This window comes from Purpureocillium lilacinum (genome assembly GCF_023168085.1).
Source record: "Purpureocillium lilacinum CBS 284.36 DNA, scaffold_1, whole genome shotgun sequence".
Taxonomy (NCBI): Eukaryota; Fungi; Ascomycota; class Sordariomycetes; order Hypocreales; family Ophiocordycipitaceae; genus Purpureocillium; species Purpureocillium lilacinum.
Genome location: NW_027072111.1, coordinates 5,057,870 through 5,073,590, shown reverse-complemented (window position 1 = coordinate 5,073,590; position 15,721 = coordinate 5,057,870). Strand labels below are relative to the sequence as shown.

Here is a 15,721-nt window from a genome sequence, read left to right as displayed (position 1 = left end):
GTAGCCCCGTGATCTTTTCGAACCTGGCCCGGTCAGTTGTAGACTGGTTTCTGTCATAAAAAAGCTTGCGCAGGTGGCTCCATCCTCTGAGGAGCTGCAGCGGTATCGGCTCATTCGAGACAGACGGGCGCATAGATATCCACAGGAGCTTCTCAATCGACTCTAGAATGCGAAGTGCGTCCATGAACATACCACCCGTCATCCGTGAGTCTGCCAACGTGAGTACAGCGTGAGGGAGGAGCTGTGCGGAGGGCATGATGAGCGTATCACCCGGCTCCAACACAATAGCGACAACGCTTTCGGGAACCCAATTGTCGCCTTCATCTGTGAACTTGACCATCTCGGATTCGTTCGTGTCTGTCGCGAAAATCCAAAGCTTCAAGCCCCACTCAAGACATACCCATGTTGCATCTGGGCTATCGACGTGGAATCCGGTAAAGGCACCTCGCTGGGCGAATAGCGAAAAGGTCAAGGAGCGGTCCAGGTCGACTTCTCTGGCCTCGACCATCACGGCGTGGCCCCGTTTGCCGGCGATCGCTTGTCCGGTAAGCTCCGCCTCCAGACGTGAGCTGATTGCCGGAAGGACATCGAACCGACGCAGATTGAGGAACGCAGCAGCCGGTGGGACTTGTCCCAGATACTTCAAGTTCAGCAGGTTTATCGGAAGTCGCCCTCCCGGAATGTCCGCTCCTTCTCTGATTCGGTCAATAACGTCGCAGACAGGTGAGGGGACCGCGGCTTTCTTTTTAGTACTTGGGTCTTGTACGTCCACCTTGCTATCGCCAAAATGATCGTTCAGAGCCTCTAAGAAGTGATCCAGTCCCTGGCCTCGTCGTCCTAATTGACGTGATCTCACCACCGTGGGTTTGTGCAAGATGAAGTTTTGGGCCATCATTCTCTCTATGTCGTCTTCTGTAGTGTACCAGACGTCTGCGTCGTCCGCGGTTGTTGATATGGGCCCGATTCGCGCGATCGGTATGTCGCGATCAGAAGGGAAGATCCGGTTTAGGAGTGTCAAGCTATCCTCCCACCTTTTATGGCCGAGTTGAGAGTTTTTCGAGTTCCGGCATTCTCGAAGCAAATCATGAATCATGGAACCGTACTTGGTGCGCATTTGGACCGTCTCAATGCTCTCGCGGGGCGTTCCGGGCTCGTGTGTCCTCTGTGTCGATGCCGCCGCCGCAGCACCTGCGTGTTCCAGGTCAAGTGAAGGAACCTGCATGTAAGAAACGTGCTTCGTGCTGTGCTCGTGCTCTTTCTTGCCGGTGGAGATGAATATTCGATCGCACTCGGTGCATCTGTAGTGCTCTGATTTGTGATGTCTTTTCATCCTGTCACGTTGGAGAGCCAACCCGCACCCGAGCTCACACTCCACCTTGTCACGATAATGAGCCGGTCTCTTTGTCCACGTGCTCACTTTTTCGCCGTTATGGCCTGTTGTGTTGTGGTGTTTCAGCCACGCCTCGCCAACGAAGATAGCTTCGCAGCAACGAACGTGTGCCTTCTTCCGATGACTTCTGTGGCCACTTGCTGTGTAGCGGTGCCCACAAATGCAGAGCACGCGTTCCATGATAGCAAGTTCCGATCTCGTATCCTTGGTCAGGAAGAGACTCGCAAGTCCTGCACGGCGTCGCTGGTCGCGCGAGGGGCTTGAGGTTGCGTGGGCGTGGCGCGGAAGGGAAAATGTTGCGTGGAAGGGAAAGCGTTGCGTGGAAGGGGAAGCGTTGCGCGGAAGGGAAAATGTTGCGTGGAAGGGAAAGCGTTGCGCGGAAGGGAAAATGTTGCGTGGAAGGGAAAGCGTTGCATGGAAGGGAAAGCGTTGCGTGGAAGGGGAAGCGTTGCGCGGAAGGGAAAATGTTGCGTGGAAGGGAAAATGTTGCGTGGAAGGGAAAGCGTTGCGTGGAAGGGAAAGCATTGCGTTGCCTGGGAGATGCGGGTCCAAGCCACTTCGTGCGCCTTGCGCCGTATGCCACCACCCCGCCAGCACACGTGTCGAAGGCCCATCAGAGGCGGCACATTATCTGCCTGACATGGCCGGTGCTTCGCGTGCAGGCATGTCCTGGACCTGGCCGAACTCGTACATGTGAGGTCAGCTCCGTCATTGGCGCATGTTGCGGAGTGGGAGCATCCAGTCCCGGGAGAGCCTGGACCACATGCAGCAGCGCCCGTCTGATATGCCGCCGCGGATCTATCATGGCGGCGTGACCTGCAGGACTGCGTCTGGGCTCGGCGATGCCTTGCCGCCTCTGTGACATTGGAAATCCAGGCCGTATTCGCGCTTGGGAAAGGCCACCGTAGGCATGGCGCGTTCCCTTGGACGATCTTACATTAATCAACGCTGGGTCCGGTTCATCCTTCGCTGACACCTGGAGTGCTGTGTCTGGATGTGGAAGTCCCTTGGAACCAAAGCCCGAGCCAATGGATCTGTTTTATCAGGACTGGATCATATATGACGCTTCCCTAGGCGACTGCAACTTATCCGCTCAGTACAGCCAGGCAGCGGGGCCCAGGTCGTGTCGATCGGCAAGCCATCACCGCGAGTTCAGTGGTATGTGAATTGTGGTACAAGTATACTGGAAATAGTTTACCATTTATTCACTAGGCAAGTGGCCTGCCTTTCGGACTGTCGCGGCGCACGGTTGCGGTTCTTTTTGCTTATGCCGTTGCGCCCGACTTCAACTAGTGGTCAATCCACGTGGATGGGAAGGAGATATTGTAAACATCTGGTGGCTAAACATCGCTGCGACGCATGGGCAAATCGAACATGATCCTTATAGCCAGGGGAGCGATCTAGGTCTGTATCACGTACAAGCCTCGATTGACTGGCTGGACTGGATCTGTTGCCGATGAAGCCCTTGTGCGTCTCCTTCTCAATGTATGCACCATCACAAGTACAAGATAAATCGGTAATTTTTTCAGCGCTTGGGGTTTAACAGCATGGCAAGTATACTGCAGGGCGAGTTCACGGTTGGGCGAGCGAGACCACTCTGGTAGTTGCGACGGTTGAGTCCTTTCCGTATATGTCTGAACAGGCAGACGGACAACAAAACGGCCCCCGCGGTGCGGACGACCCGAGATCCGGAGGTAGTCGAACTTGAAAGTAGGATCAACCCAGCGCTGAGGCCATTCAGGCGTCGAAAGGGGCACGCGAGCATTCGAAGCTCACCGGAATTGGACGGCTGCTTCGCAGACTCCTCTCACATCCCCTCGATGTGTAGCCAATAAAGAAGTCAATCGCGAATCTGATCGTCGCACGCACAGCCCGCATGTCCGGTTCCCACTCGTCGTCATCCGACGTAGCTTTGCCTCCCAGAAAGAAAGAAAGGTTGCCAATCTTTTGTTTGTGAACACGTAAAGAGAATTTCCCGTTGTCCTGACCACTTCTTGCACCGGAACAGAAAATGCTCTGTCGTCTCTGGTGCTTGTCCACAGTCGCACATGTCCGATTCCGCTGCACCTATCTTGCGAAGATAACTGTTCAGCCGCATCATCCCCGTCCGAAGCTGAGCGAGGACGTCTGATTCTCTCCTTTTCAGCGCCTCGTATAACGCACGGGTATGTCTGCCCGGTAGCGCCTTGTCGATGCGCTTCGAATACTTTCCAACGCTATCTGGCAGCTGTTCGAGCGGTCGTTCACGGGCGAGTGCAAGCCGGAGCGTTGTTGAGCTCGCTTGGTACGGTGGCGTTTCCACGACACACTCCTGCTCAGTGGCTCGCTGCGCTGCCGCTTTGGCCAGTGGGCTGAGCGTACATCGTTCATCCTTTGCCGGCAGCCACATAAGCCTGACACAACAGCCATTCTTCTGAAGGCGTTTTGCACGATCGTATATCTGACGAATAGTGCATTGTCCGGATTGTTGCCGTGGCCGCCTGATCGCAATCGCCGTTGAGCGGTTGCTCGTGACGACCGTCACGTCTCGAGAGACAAGGCCAGGCGGTACGTTTCTCAGTGCTGCTTCTATCGCTGCGAGTTCCGCCGTGTATGGGTTTTGTTCACTGTCAGGTCCGAGAGCGACAGAGTAGGTGGCGAGGATGCGGCCCGTGTCACCACGCGTTGTATCGCAGACCACGCCTCCCATACCCACTCTGCCTTCTATGACGGCTCCTGTGTGGTGTGGGGGTGGCTGGGGGGGAATGACGAGCGATTTGTCCCCTTCCTGCCAACATGGGCCGCTATTGCCACCACTCCCCTGCCGCTTCAGGTGGTCAGCACTGGCCGTGCATGATGTATTATCAAGCCGCTCATTCACGCAGAACGTTAACAGCACTTGCCGCCTGCCATCGGTGGCGATAGCTTCAGGCAACCTGGCTTCTGCCTGCCGTGTCTCAGATGCCTGCCTCAATCGGCACAGGTATAAATCACCGACTAAAGTCAATCATTAGATAGAAGAACCAAGAGTCTTTTGTTGCCCAAATTCACTGGGGGCCTTCTGCCCGGTCGTCAGTCAGTTATGCACACGTGCAGTGCGACACATGACGTTCTGGTACAGTCGTCAGAGCTCACCAGGAAGTGAATGGCGCAGCAACAACGCAGGGGGATTGTCACCTTTCGGCATGGTTGTCTTTGTTTCGTGCTGTGTGTTGCGTATCGCTGCTTGGAAATGCGCAAGGTCGGGCAGACACTGAACTTTGACGATGAGACGCAAGCATGCTTGACTTTTCCCGGCTCGATGGGCGGTCCTGCTGGGCTTTCGATCGACGACAGTGCTTGCTGCGGGTAGGTGCTCAATTTCGCGGCGTGCTCTCGGTAGTCGGCGGGCCAGGGGTCTGGTCCTATGGCTACGGGGTCGCCATGGTGCGTGTGGCACGAATGGGGTTGCGGCGCGATAGATGGCTGTTGTTTTAAAAGAAGTTCGTACTCGCTGGTGATGATGTTTTTGGCCGCAATCCGCTATCCAAGGATTGACGCCGCCACCACTCGACGTACGTGTCAGGACTGCATCAAGTGGCGACCAATTGGGGGCTGACGACGGACCCACAATGGTGGGCGAGGTTTCCAGCTGCACCCGCAGTCTCAATTGAGGGGTATGACAGACCACCTTCTCCTCTACAGCATCAGTTTTATTGCACAGATCAAGTCGAACCATGTCCAGTTCCGCCCTACCCGCAAACTCGGATAGACTGTAGTACTGGTCACGAACATTACTTGAATGATTATGGGAGTCGCTGCGAAGCCAACTACCGTCCCGGCTCCGCGAAGCCGTTCATCTGCCTCTCCTGACGGTCCTCGCTTTGTTGCGTGCCACCTGTCGCAGGACGATCTCCACAACTAGTGCGTATTTGCGACGTCGTCGCCCAGGCCGATGCGACGCCGCTATCGATCTTAATGTGTGGTTCGTTGACCAGGCGCAAATAGAGACCGGAAGTGACAGCCCGCCCGCTGCCTGGGTGACGCTCAATCTGCATCGTCCCCAAGTTGTACGACCGAAGTATCCAACAACAATAGGCAATAGCGCTTCTACTCTCACGGTACTAAGGTTGTCTAATTAAGTCCGCAGTCAGAAGACCCTGGAGCACTTCTGCCGTTCTGATGCCGGAAATTGGGCCAACGCCCCAACGGAGTGGAACCGGACAGAGCGAGTTTGTGAGATACCCTGTTAGGGGCGTCCGTTGGAGTCTCCATCCGTTCTGATAAACTAGCCAAGATTGGCAATCTCTCTAGGTCTGCACTGCCTGACGGACAATGTGTGCTTCCTGCTGATATAGCCAAGCATGCTCGATGAACCATCAGGAAATGATGTGGTTAGATGGGGAAAGGCCGGCGATACATTCGTCATCGTTGAAGTACGCCTATTGAGCCCTTGCTGCAGTACCACGATGTGCTCACCCTAGGACAGGGTGAACGATTCAACAGCTACATCTTGCCGAAGCATTTCAGACACCGTAATATGTCGAGTTTCGTACGACAACTGAACAAGTATGGCTTTCACAAAGTGAACTCTCCAAGGGATTGGCCGTCCATATCCAGCGGGAATGTGAGTCTATCACTGTATGTTACGTATCGAGCAGCATCTAAGGCATACCAGAGGATTTCGGAGTTCAAGCATCCGTGCTTTCGACTAGGCGAGAAGGGGCATTGGCATAAGATTGTCCGAAAAGTGCCGAGATCAAAGCGCCTAGCAACGTCCAATGAGCTTATCCGCCCCAGGCATATCGCAGAGCAGTTAACAGCCACACAGAGGGAGGCCCAGAAGCTTGTACAAATGTATGCTGACGTGGCTCAGACGAATAAGCTCTTACTTGAGAAGACGTCGGCGCTGCGGAAGATGCTCAATGCACAAGCTCAAGCACAACACGAAATACTGAAGTGCCTTACCCATTTACATACGATGGACGAAGTAACAATCCAGTTGGAGGTATTAGACGGGAGACGCGAGACTCGGCACCGACCTAGTTGATTGGAAATGTACCTCTGCGACGGCCATCCAATTTTGACATTCATCATTATTTGGTATTGCCGCTGCACTGGCGTGTGACGGGCAAGAAGCGGCTTTTGGCTGTGTGCAGGTGAATTTCACTAAGTGTCAATATCAAGCCGCTCATTCACGTAGACCGTTACCAGCACTGCTGCCTACTATCGGTGGCAATAGCTTCAGGCAACCTGGCTTCTGCCTGCCTTGTCTCAGATGCCTGCCTCAATCGGCACAGGTATAAAATACCGACTACAGTCAATCGTTAGATAGAAGAATCAAGAGTCTTTTGTTGCCCAATTCGCTGGGGGCCTTCTACTCGGTCGTCAGTTAGTCATGCACACGTGCAGTGCGACACTAAGTCCAACGCATATAGGGACAAATTCCCGCCGCACTGCAGCTCTGATATCCCATTTCCCCATCTTATGTGCACCAAATAACCAATGAGTACGACATTATTTTACCCAAGTGACCAGGTTTCTAGGCGACCACGCTGTTACCAACCTCCAGCTGAGCGTCCCCGAAGTCCTGATGCATTTATTCAGTCCGGAAGCCGAGGAACAACACCGACTGTTCCTGGTCGTCAAATCTCAAAGGAGGAAAATGTCCCATCTTTGTTGTGTGTGACAGCGGCCATGGTTTGGCCCGTCTTGGCTTTGGTGAAATCTATCATCGCGAAAGGAGGCGACTCACTAAGGTCGACCGCCGTTCCGACCTCATAATCTCCCGTACTGACGTAGTACGTGACGCTGGGATCTGTGACGTCATATTTTGCGTTCCCATGAGGAGAGGGAACGTCAATAATCTTGGCCAGAACGTTGCTGCCACCGAGCAAAATGTAACTTTGTGTCTCGCCAGACCTGTTCAATATCGTGACCGAGTAGCCTGCAGTAGACATCTTGAAGTAGAATCGCTTCTCTCTCCGATGTAACAGGTTAGAGTTGGGACAAGTCCAGTCGTGTAGAACCTCAAGAGAGACCCACATATTTGGCTACCAAGCTCTTGGTGGAGCCACCTGGCCAATAGCTGGGGCCACCTGGCCAGGGGTACTTTAGGTACTGCCAGCAACTCTGCCACAGAGCATTTTAGTGCAACAAGAAGCCAGACCTGCGGTAAACGCGCAGAGGAAGGTCACCACCACAGTGCTTGCAGTGAGATCACCCGCAAGCGCGTATTATATGGTGGGCCCCACGAACCATTCAGCCGAAAGATACCATTCACTCTTCCGTCATAACAACGTAATACGGCGGTCCGACCAATCGAGCTCACAGTGTCCGCAATTCAGGAAAACGTCGCTCTTCGCAGGGCCGGCGAAATTCTGCGTTGGTTAGGGTGCCCGCGCTACGTGGAAGTAAATCAGGCCATGTTTACAGTGCGAATTTGACCGGCCGAGGTCCGCAGAACACCGCAATTGTCATACTGTTATCACTATGTTCGTGATCACGTGCGAAAGGTGACAGCCTTGTTGACGGCACCGGTCAACGATGAAGGACTCTGGCATTACCAAGCGACTTACCGCATCGTAATTCGTTTTCTCGGTAAGGTCACAGTCGGACATATCTCGACCGAAATCAGCCCAAATGTCTTGCCACTGCTGCGGACAACGGGCCAATGTGAGCATATTTGAGCGGCGAAGCACATTTAGCCCGTCCCCAGTTGCTCTTGGGACGTCCGGTACGATAACCTTCCTCTCCTCTAGTGCGATGGGGAGCAGCTCTTTGAAGTGAGTGCAGAGACAGACCAGGATTACCCCCTGCAAACACCCGAGAGCGAGTCGGGGGATGAAGAGCTTCGAGCTGAAGTTGAACGACTTAAACGGCGGAACGAGGAGAATGAGATACTACTTGATGCTCTCTCATCTCCGGGCAACGCGAACGTGTACGACATAGTTGCACGCGGACTCATGGATGGCGTCACGACACGTCAGTCCATCGTCAGCCAGATCACTGGGCGCAGCAATGCCGATTTAGGGGCTGAGGTGACCGAGGGTCGGGCGGCATTCGCCTTGGGCGTGCCGTCGCGAGATTCAGAAGTGGTGGCGATTGATCCCGCGCACCTTGGTGGCAGTTTGTTGCAGCCTCAGTGGTTGCCGAACGCTGACGAGAGAGTATCCTCTGCGACGCGCGACGATCGTTCGGGAATACCGCGACGGAAAACTCATACCAACAGCAATGATGCCCGGCTTGACGCGTCGACGACAAGGGCAAGGAAGACTCTTCTACCGCCAGGTGCTATCACACGCTGTTACGCATGGATACCGAGACCTGGTGAGGGTGGTAGTGGTTGGAGTGCAGAAGGTGGAGAAGGGATTGCCCAGAATGATCGGATGCCTACGGAGGGCTAGTCCAGCAAGGGCAGAGATATATTTAGGGTCCTTGCTTTGCGAGCCTGCAAGCCATTCTCTATGTCTCATACTGTTCCCAAATTAGATCCTTATACTAAGCTCAATCTCATAGTGTAGAGGTACTTCCGGTGGCAGCATCTCGAATCTCACCGAGCAGAACTTTCCCCAGGTTTGTCTCTCCAAGGGTAACGCCGTCATCACATGAACGGAAGCAAGACAGCCAAACCGGCAAGTTCTCCTTGACTCCTATCCAACAACAAGACAAATTCCAGGTTCTGCTCCTGGCAGCATCAAAAAATGCAGATTGTACCAGTGGTAACAGGGACGATGGCAGAACAAACGGACTGTCTTCACTCGGCTCAACTTGCACAAGCGCCTCATAAACGCCTGCCTCCCATTTCACGCTGGCTATCGGTGGAAGTATTTGATCCGGACAAAGAAACGGCAGTGTCGGCAGGAAAGTACACGAGCGCAGCGATGGGCTCACTTCGCAAGCTGCTGTCAATGACTTGAGGATAATTGCCGTTGAGGGGTGGTGGAGGTGGTATTGAGATAACATGTACTCGATGGACCCTCGGTGGACAATTGCGTCGCCGGGCGCCACGGCTTCATGTTCTGAGGCGCTTTCTGATTGCCATTTGATGTCATGGCTTCCATAGCTCCTGTCAGGACAGCAGGTCTCATCTCCATACGTGCAATAAAAAGTTGTATTCCTCTCTAGCTGGATTCAGCACGTACCAGTGCCTCGTGTACCTGTAATCCCGACGTGGCACGCCAACTTGCGCTGGTACCTGGTGCTACGTAAAAGATGTAGCCTTCCTTTGCTTCAAACTCTTGACCGTCTCCCGAGAGCACGCCCTCACCACTTGTAACAATTGCAACGCCTGGACCTTTCTGCTCCGCGACTTCTTCAGCTTCGTCCTTGCCCAAGTCAGTGCGCAACATGTCGAATTCGCTGATTGGAGGGCGGAAAACAAGAGTGTGACCCTTGGAGCCATCCTTGCTCTTTTTTGCCGGAAGCTTGATGTTACCCGCTTGTGTATCAGGGGCGAACGTCAAGGTTTTAGCAAAGAGGTCGATGCTGTCGCGATCGGCTCGAGGACAGAATCCGGTGTTGAGTACGTTGTTGGAGCGCGCCATACATTTCACAATATGTCCGGAAAGGTACGCGTGAATTCCGTCTGCTGGGATGTACAGGGCCTCGCCTGGCTCAAGAACCATGTAGTTCATGCAAAGCAGGGCAATCAGTGTGCCTGGGTCGGTGGGCGAGAACTGGTCTTGTAGGCGAGGAAGCAGCGACAGCATGTAACTTTGCTCGTTGAGCTCCTCCAACTCGCTTTCCGACATTCGTGCGACGTCGTCTTGCAAGGTCCGGACGGTGTGGTCGTCGGCGAGCAAGATGTTGCGAACCACCCCTCTGAGAGTCTCGTAGCTCCAGTACTGCGTTCCATCGGGAACAAAGTGTCGGAGCTTTGGCGTATTGAACAATGCCGAAATAACGTTTATTGGCTTCCAACCGGCGAAGACCTCGAAACGAGTAAGAGCAACAGCTATTTCAGGCTTGTGGTTTGGGTCGGTGTATTGATCTGGGTGTTCCCTGTGCAACTGCTCCGAAAGTTTCTTGTTAGGATGGATCTGGAGAGGCAGTGCCTTTGCGATTGACAGGATCTATTGAGTCTGGTCAGCGACGTCCGCGTGACAAGAATACTGCACGTGGCCCCGAGGCCGACTCCATCGCGCCGGGCCGGATATGAGAGAGAGCCTACCTTGGGCAAAAATGGAAGTTGCGCGACGAGATGATTCACGACGTAATTCCCCAAAAGCGCTCTCTGGTTGGCCTGTAGAGTCTTGGCAAGTAGCTCTCCAGACTTGAGCACCTTACCGGGAAAGTCGGGATAATCACCGAACCACAGTTCTGAATAATGCTGGTCGGCATCGATGGTGAATCCGGTCCCGGGGGTTCTTTCGTAGAACTGAGCCGCAAGAGATTCTCGACCCTTTTTCCTCCAGGGGTAATTGTTGCATGTCCCGGACAACTGGAAAATGCGTGGTACGTTCGCCATTCTATGCTACTGAGTGAGGAACTTGGGAATGTGATAAAAAAATTAAAAAAAAAAAAAAATTGGTCGCGACGTAAAAGTCTCGTGAAATAATTTAAGTCGCTTTCTTTAGCACGTTCAATGCAGTGCAAGTCGATGGGCTATTCGGGGATTGATGTACTCGACGTGCCTGTCCCACTGAAATGCCTCGGTGCATCATCAGCACGACCTCATTGAGTCCGCGAGCATGACCATGAGGGTGGAGCAAATACTCCAGCGCAAGAACAAACATTTGAGATACGCCCCAGCAGTTGCACCGTAGACAGCAGAAGCTCTCAATTGAAGTTGTCGAGACTCGTATGATGTCCGCGGTGAATACTCATTCTCATTTGTTGCCCTCGGATCGCTAGCACTATCACTCTTGGAGAACATGAGCGAGGCCAGAGCTTCCCTTACCACTGAAGACGCACGTGGATCGACTGATTCAGTACAGACTTTTAGTGGGCATCGCGCCCATTGTACGGCCCTCATATACAGCCACGGAACAATAACGATCTGCACTGCATTTTTGGTCTTTTGACTCTGAATCATGATCGCATTTTCTTTTCGCATGCCGATTAAATTCTCGACCTCATCAGCGGGGAGCTAATCGCCGAACGGATATGCATGCAGAACTTGTCCGTAGTACAGCTCAGCATCCTTCGACGCCAGGAACACGAAGCTCGGCGCAATCTCGCTGGGCTGCCCTGGCCGACCGATTTGAGATTTTTGCCCAAAACCCTCCATCTGCTCTGCCGGTCGCGACGCGGGCTGGATTGGTGTATGCACGGGGCCCGGTGCCACGGCGTTGACCCTGATACCCTCGGGCGTAAGCTGCTTCGCCAGCGACCTTGTGAACGAGACAATAGCGCCCTTGGTAGCGGAGTAGTCCACCATGCCGCCCGAGCCTCTAAACGCTACAGTGGATGTCGTGTTGATGATGCTTCCGCCCTTCTCCATGTGCTGAAGAGCAAATTTAGTGATGGCAAACATTTGTACAATGTTGCTGCGAAATGTGCTCTCCACGTCGTCCAGATTGATCTCCTTGAGATCTTCGCACATTATTTGCTTCGAGGCGTTGTTGACGAGAACGTGTATGTTTCCGTATTTGTCGACGTGCTGTTTAATAGCGTCCTCGCAGGTTTTGTTGTCCATGAGATTGCCAGCAACGAGCAAGCATTCCCGGCCCTCGTTGGCAACCATCTTCTTGGTGTCCTGCGCATCCTTTTCCTCCTCCGGGAGATAGACAATGGTGACGTCCGCGCCTTCTCGTGCGAAGAGTAAGGCGACGGAGGACCAAAAATGATACAGCCAATGGCGTTGCTGCCGGATTGGATGATCCCGACACGCGACAGCACGTCATGAAGAAGTTCGTTAAAGCGGGACAGGCGAAGATCGCCACATCGTCGAGGCTTACGAAGGGAGTGGGTAATGTAGCGGAGTTCATTCACAAGATCAAACCGATCGTCGACACTGCCATCGGAAACCTACCGCAGGCCGCTCTGCCGTGGGTGGGGGTTTGCGTCGGGTTGCAGGTATGGGAACTCTTTGCGTCGATTGGCTTCCGCTGACGTGTTGCTACCTAGATCCTCTTAAACCCTGCGAAGGCGACGAACTCCAACCTTGCCGGCATTACCCACGTCGTGTCAAGGATGGAGTGGTATTGCGCTTTGACTGTGCATCTCTTGGAAGACGACAGCGTCAAGATCGGGGACGAGACACACATCGCAGTCCTACGGCAGCTAGAGGAGAACGTCTTGGCTCTCTACAAGGCACTTCTCCTGTACCAGATGAAAAGCGTTTGTTGCTTGCCGAAACGACCGCGCTTGTAGCCAAAGGTTGCGGTTTCAAATGCACCAAGCTAAAGAGCAAGCCGGGAGCGAACGTTGTCCAGTTTTGTATATGCCACTGTTATGTCCTGTCTTCAGGCTAGGCCGACGCTTTAGATGTTGACGTCCGGCGCGTTCTTAGTCGCTCTTTCCGGGGCACCGGCCTACCTTTGACTCTTGTCGACGTTCGATGGCTCTTGCTACCTCATTCGTTACGTGGGTGGACGTGGTGATCATGCGCACCACAGGCGGTGGCCCACGTGAATTGCAGCTGGAACGTCGATGTGCCGTCATCGTGGACGCACTTCAGGATTGCATCGGAGAGTGGCCATTCGTCGTACATCGCAATGGCTGCATGTGAAGGGTGTCTGTGACAGTGGCAGCGCCGGCGTTGTCCTCCTTGCCTCTCTGCTTTGCGCGTGCACGAGATGGGCCGCGTATCCTGGGCATTTAGAGTCACGCTGTGCATCTCGCCGGTGGGAGGCAGGGACTGGGGCCTCGCGACGTTTGCTGGCCGGAAGATGGTCGTCTTCACCGTTCGTGTATTCCCCAGAAAAACGCTTCTTCGATGGATGCGGTCGAAGGTTATGCTTTGTCCTCGTCCCTGCGACCCACATTGCTCGTCTTGATTGAGTTCATCAGACTGACTGTGACCTCGGCCATCGACCATGGCTTTCCGGCATATGCACCGCGCTCGTCCGTGAGACGTTCTGGATATCCTTCGCGTTGTTCGGCTTCGATCGACGATTGTTCATATACACACCATTCTCGGCAAGGTGTGCTTCAAAGTTCTTATCGTACGCGGACGATTTTCTGCTTCTGGGGTAACGCTGGTCGCTCCCGTTGACTGCGTCTGTCGACTGCGGGGGTTCGTAGATGATGGAGTTGCTGACATAACGGCAACGGCTTGTGGGGCTTGGAACTAGAACCCGTTAGATCATGGTTGAGACTGACAACGGGCACCTACTCCTCGGAGGTGGCGAAGATCAGGCCCGCCGTGTCTTGCAAAGCGAGCGATGTCCTTGGCAGCCACTTTTTGAGAGGCTGCAGGAGTCGGCAAATGTTGCCGCTCTTCGTTCCGCCTGTCAATCTCTTGCAGAGCAAGAGATGTAAGGGACACCTTCGAGAGGTTGTCCCAATATGACGGGGCAAACGGTGTCGCCCTGTGCCTTCTCGTGAACTTGCACCTCTTCGCCGGAGGGCTGGTTTCGGTGAGAAGGTCTGTGTGCCGCTTGCGCTTGTACGCGCCCGCCATGGGCGAATGCAGTGCAGGAGTGTGATTGATTTGAGCCATCGGTAAGCCTTGATCGGGACAGACGGCCTCGTTTTAACATGCGCAGGGGCTGTCATGTGAGGCGACAATGATTGGGTCGGGACGCGCTGTCCACCCGATTGCCTGGACGCGGAGTCAGACCGCTTCGTAACTCGGACAACTGCAGGCCAGCCGTTAGTCGCCCGGCCTGCATGCAGGAGGGTGTTATCGTCTCATGAGCCGCACCATCATGGGAGACAAGCGAGGTGAGTACTTGTACCTAATGTTGGGCCGACCGAGCACGAAGGTGGCAGGAGTGCTGTGCGTGATGTACCCAGTGGAACGCGATTTTACGCGGGGCAGCATCAGGTGGCATCAGCGGCTCCGGATAAATAGTGGGCCGGGTCGCCGGCACATCCCGCCTCAACTCACTCCAGCTGATCCACCCTTGACGCCCTCCGGATCCGCCGCCTGTCGCCGGCTTTCGCGAACGGCAGCATGAAGGTATGAAGCACAGCCTGAGACAAACAACGCGCGGAATCCAGTATCTTATTGCGTACAGTCCATAATCGTCAATGGGAGGTACCAAGTCAAGCGTAAGCTTGGCAAGGGCGGGTTCGGTCTCGTCTATGACGGTATCGCCGCCGGTCCCCCCCAAGTGGCTCCGTCTCACGCTGGGCTAACTCGGGCAGGCGATGACATCTTGTCGAATGAAGAGGTCGCGATAAAGCTTGTGCGCACACGAGACGACCCCAGGATCCTCGAAGACGAAGCAAGCATCTACAGAGCACTTGCAGGAGGGCCCGGCATACCCCAAGTTTTTTGGTACGGACAGCAGGATGACTACTACGTGTTGGTCCAGGAGCTTCTGGGGCCCTCACTCGAAGACTTGTTCAACTTCTGCGACCGTCGGTTCTCGCTCAAAACAGTACTTCTCATCGCTGACCAGGCCATCTCGCGGATCAAGTACATCCACGACAAGCACTACTTGCATCATGACATCAAACCGGACAATTTTCTGATGGGCGTCGGGAGGCGAGAGAACGTGTTATATACGATTGACTTTGGTCTATCGCAGGAGTTCTCCGGCCTGGCTTCGGAGGGGCGCAGTCACGGCCGCACCCTTCGATACGCCAGCATAAACAACCACAACAAACGCAGTGAGTATCCATCAAACTACAGCCTCAGGCAACTTTCTTATGATCGTTTCAGAACAGTCGTGGTGTGATGACTTGGAGTCACTTGGATACGTCCTCTTGTACTTCATTCGTGGTTCCCTGCCTTGGCAAGGCCGCAAAGCGGCAACCGAGGAAGAGAAGGACGATCTGATCAAAGACATGAAGACAAACACTTCACCAAGCAGCCTATGCGAGGGATTACCAGAGGAATTTGCCACAAATTTTGGGTACGTTCGCTCGCTGGGCTTCGAAGACAGGCCACGCTATGCGTACCTTCGTCAACTCTTTAATCGCCTGTTTGTATCCCGCGGGTTCAAGCACGACAACGTGTTCGACTGGACAGAGAAGCTGCACGGTCTCGTTGTTGCGTCATAGTCAACAACACTCATCGCAACTGAGAGTGGGAGAGAGTGACACGTACTTGTCGGCATTGTCCGGGAAGTGAGATACACACAAAGCAGCCTCATATGCTCCTGCTGTATGTCCGCGCGGTGATGCTGGTCATTGTGGTAGGAGCGTCTTCCTTGTCGGCAGCCGAAGTTAACACGCCAATGAGCTCTACGTCTCTATTTCACCGTGTCCGCCGTTGGTGACGTAGCTGTCAAGCATGACTGGGACCAGATTGCTGGC

At 54.1% G+C, this 15,721-nt stretch overlaps 3 protein-coding genes across 3 annotated transcripts; 1 reads left to right on the top strand and 2 right to left on the bottom strand.

The window, feature by feature from the left end:
• Nucleotides 1-9,471: 9,471 nt before the first annotated feature.
• Nucleotides 9,472-10,817, bottom strand: PLICBS_001191 (uncharacterized protein; the record flags this gene model as incomplete). The annotated part of the gene is made up of 2 exons (XM_065599751.1): nucleotides 9,472-10,422; nucleotides 10,521-10,817. 2 exons carry the CDS (start codon nucleotides 10,815-10,817, stop codon nucleotides 9,472-9,474), a joined length of 1,248 nt encoding a protein of 415 aa, XP_065455823.1.
• A 621-nt stretch (nucleotides 10,818-11,438) lies between these two features.
• PLICBS_001190 (uncharacterized protein) lies at nucleotides 11,439-12,514 on the bottom strand (the record flags this gene model as incomplete). Its single annotated transcript, XM_065599750.1, has 2 exons — nucleotides 11,439-12,097; nucleotides 12,508-12,514. The coding sequence occupies 2 exons, from the start codon at nucleotides 12,512-12,514 to the stop codon at nucleotides 11,439-11,441; spliced, it is 666 nt and encodes a 221-aa protein (XP_065455822.1).
• Nucleotides 12,515-14,163: 1,649 nt separating this feature from the next.
• PLICBS_001189 (uncharacterized protein) lies at nucleotides 14,164-15,466 on the top strand (the record flags this gene model as incomplete). Its single annotated transcript, XM_065599749.1, has 3 exons — nucleotides 14,164-14,179; nucleotides 14,606-15,073; nucleotides 15,126-15,466. 3 exons carry the CDS (start codon nucleotides 14,164-14,166, stop codon nucleotides 15,464-15,466), a joined length of 825 nt encoding a protein of 274 aa, XP_065455821.1.
• Between the last annotated feature and the right edge of the window lie 255 nt (nucleotides 15,467-15,721).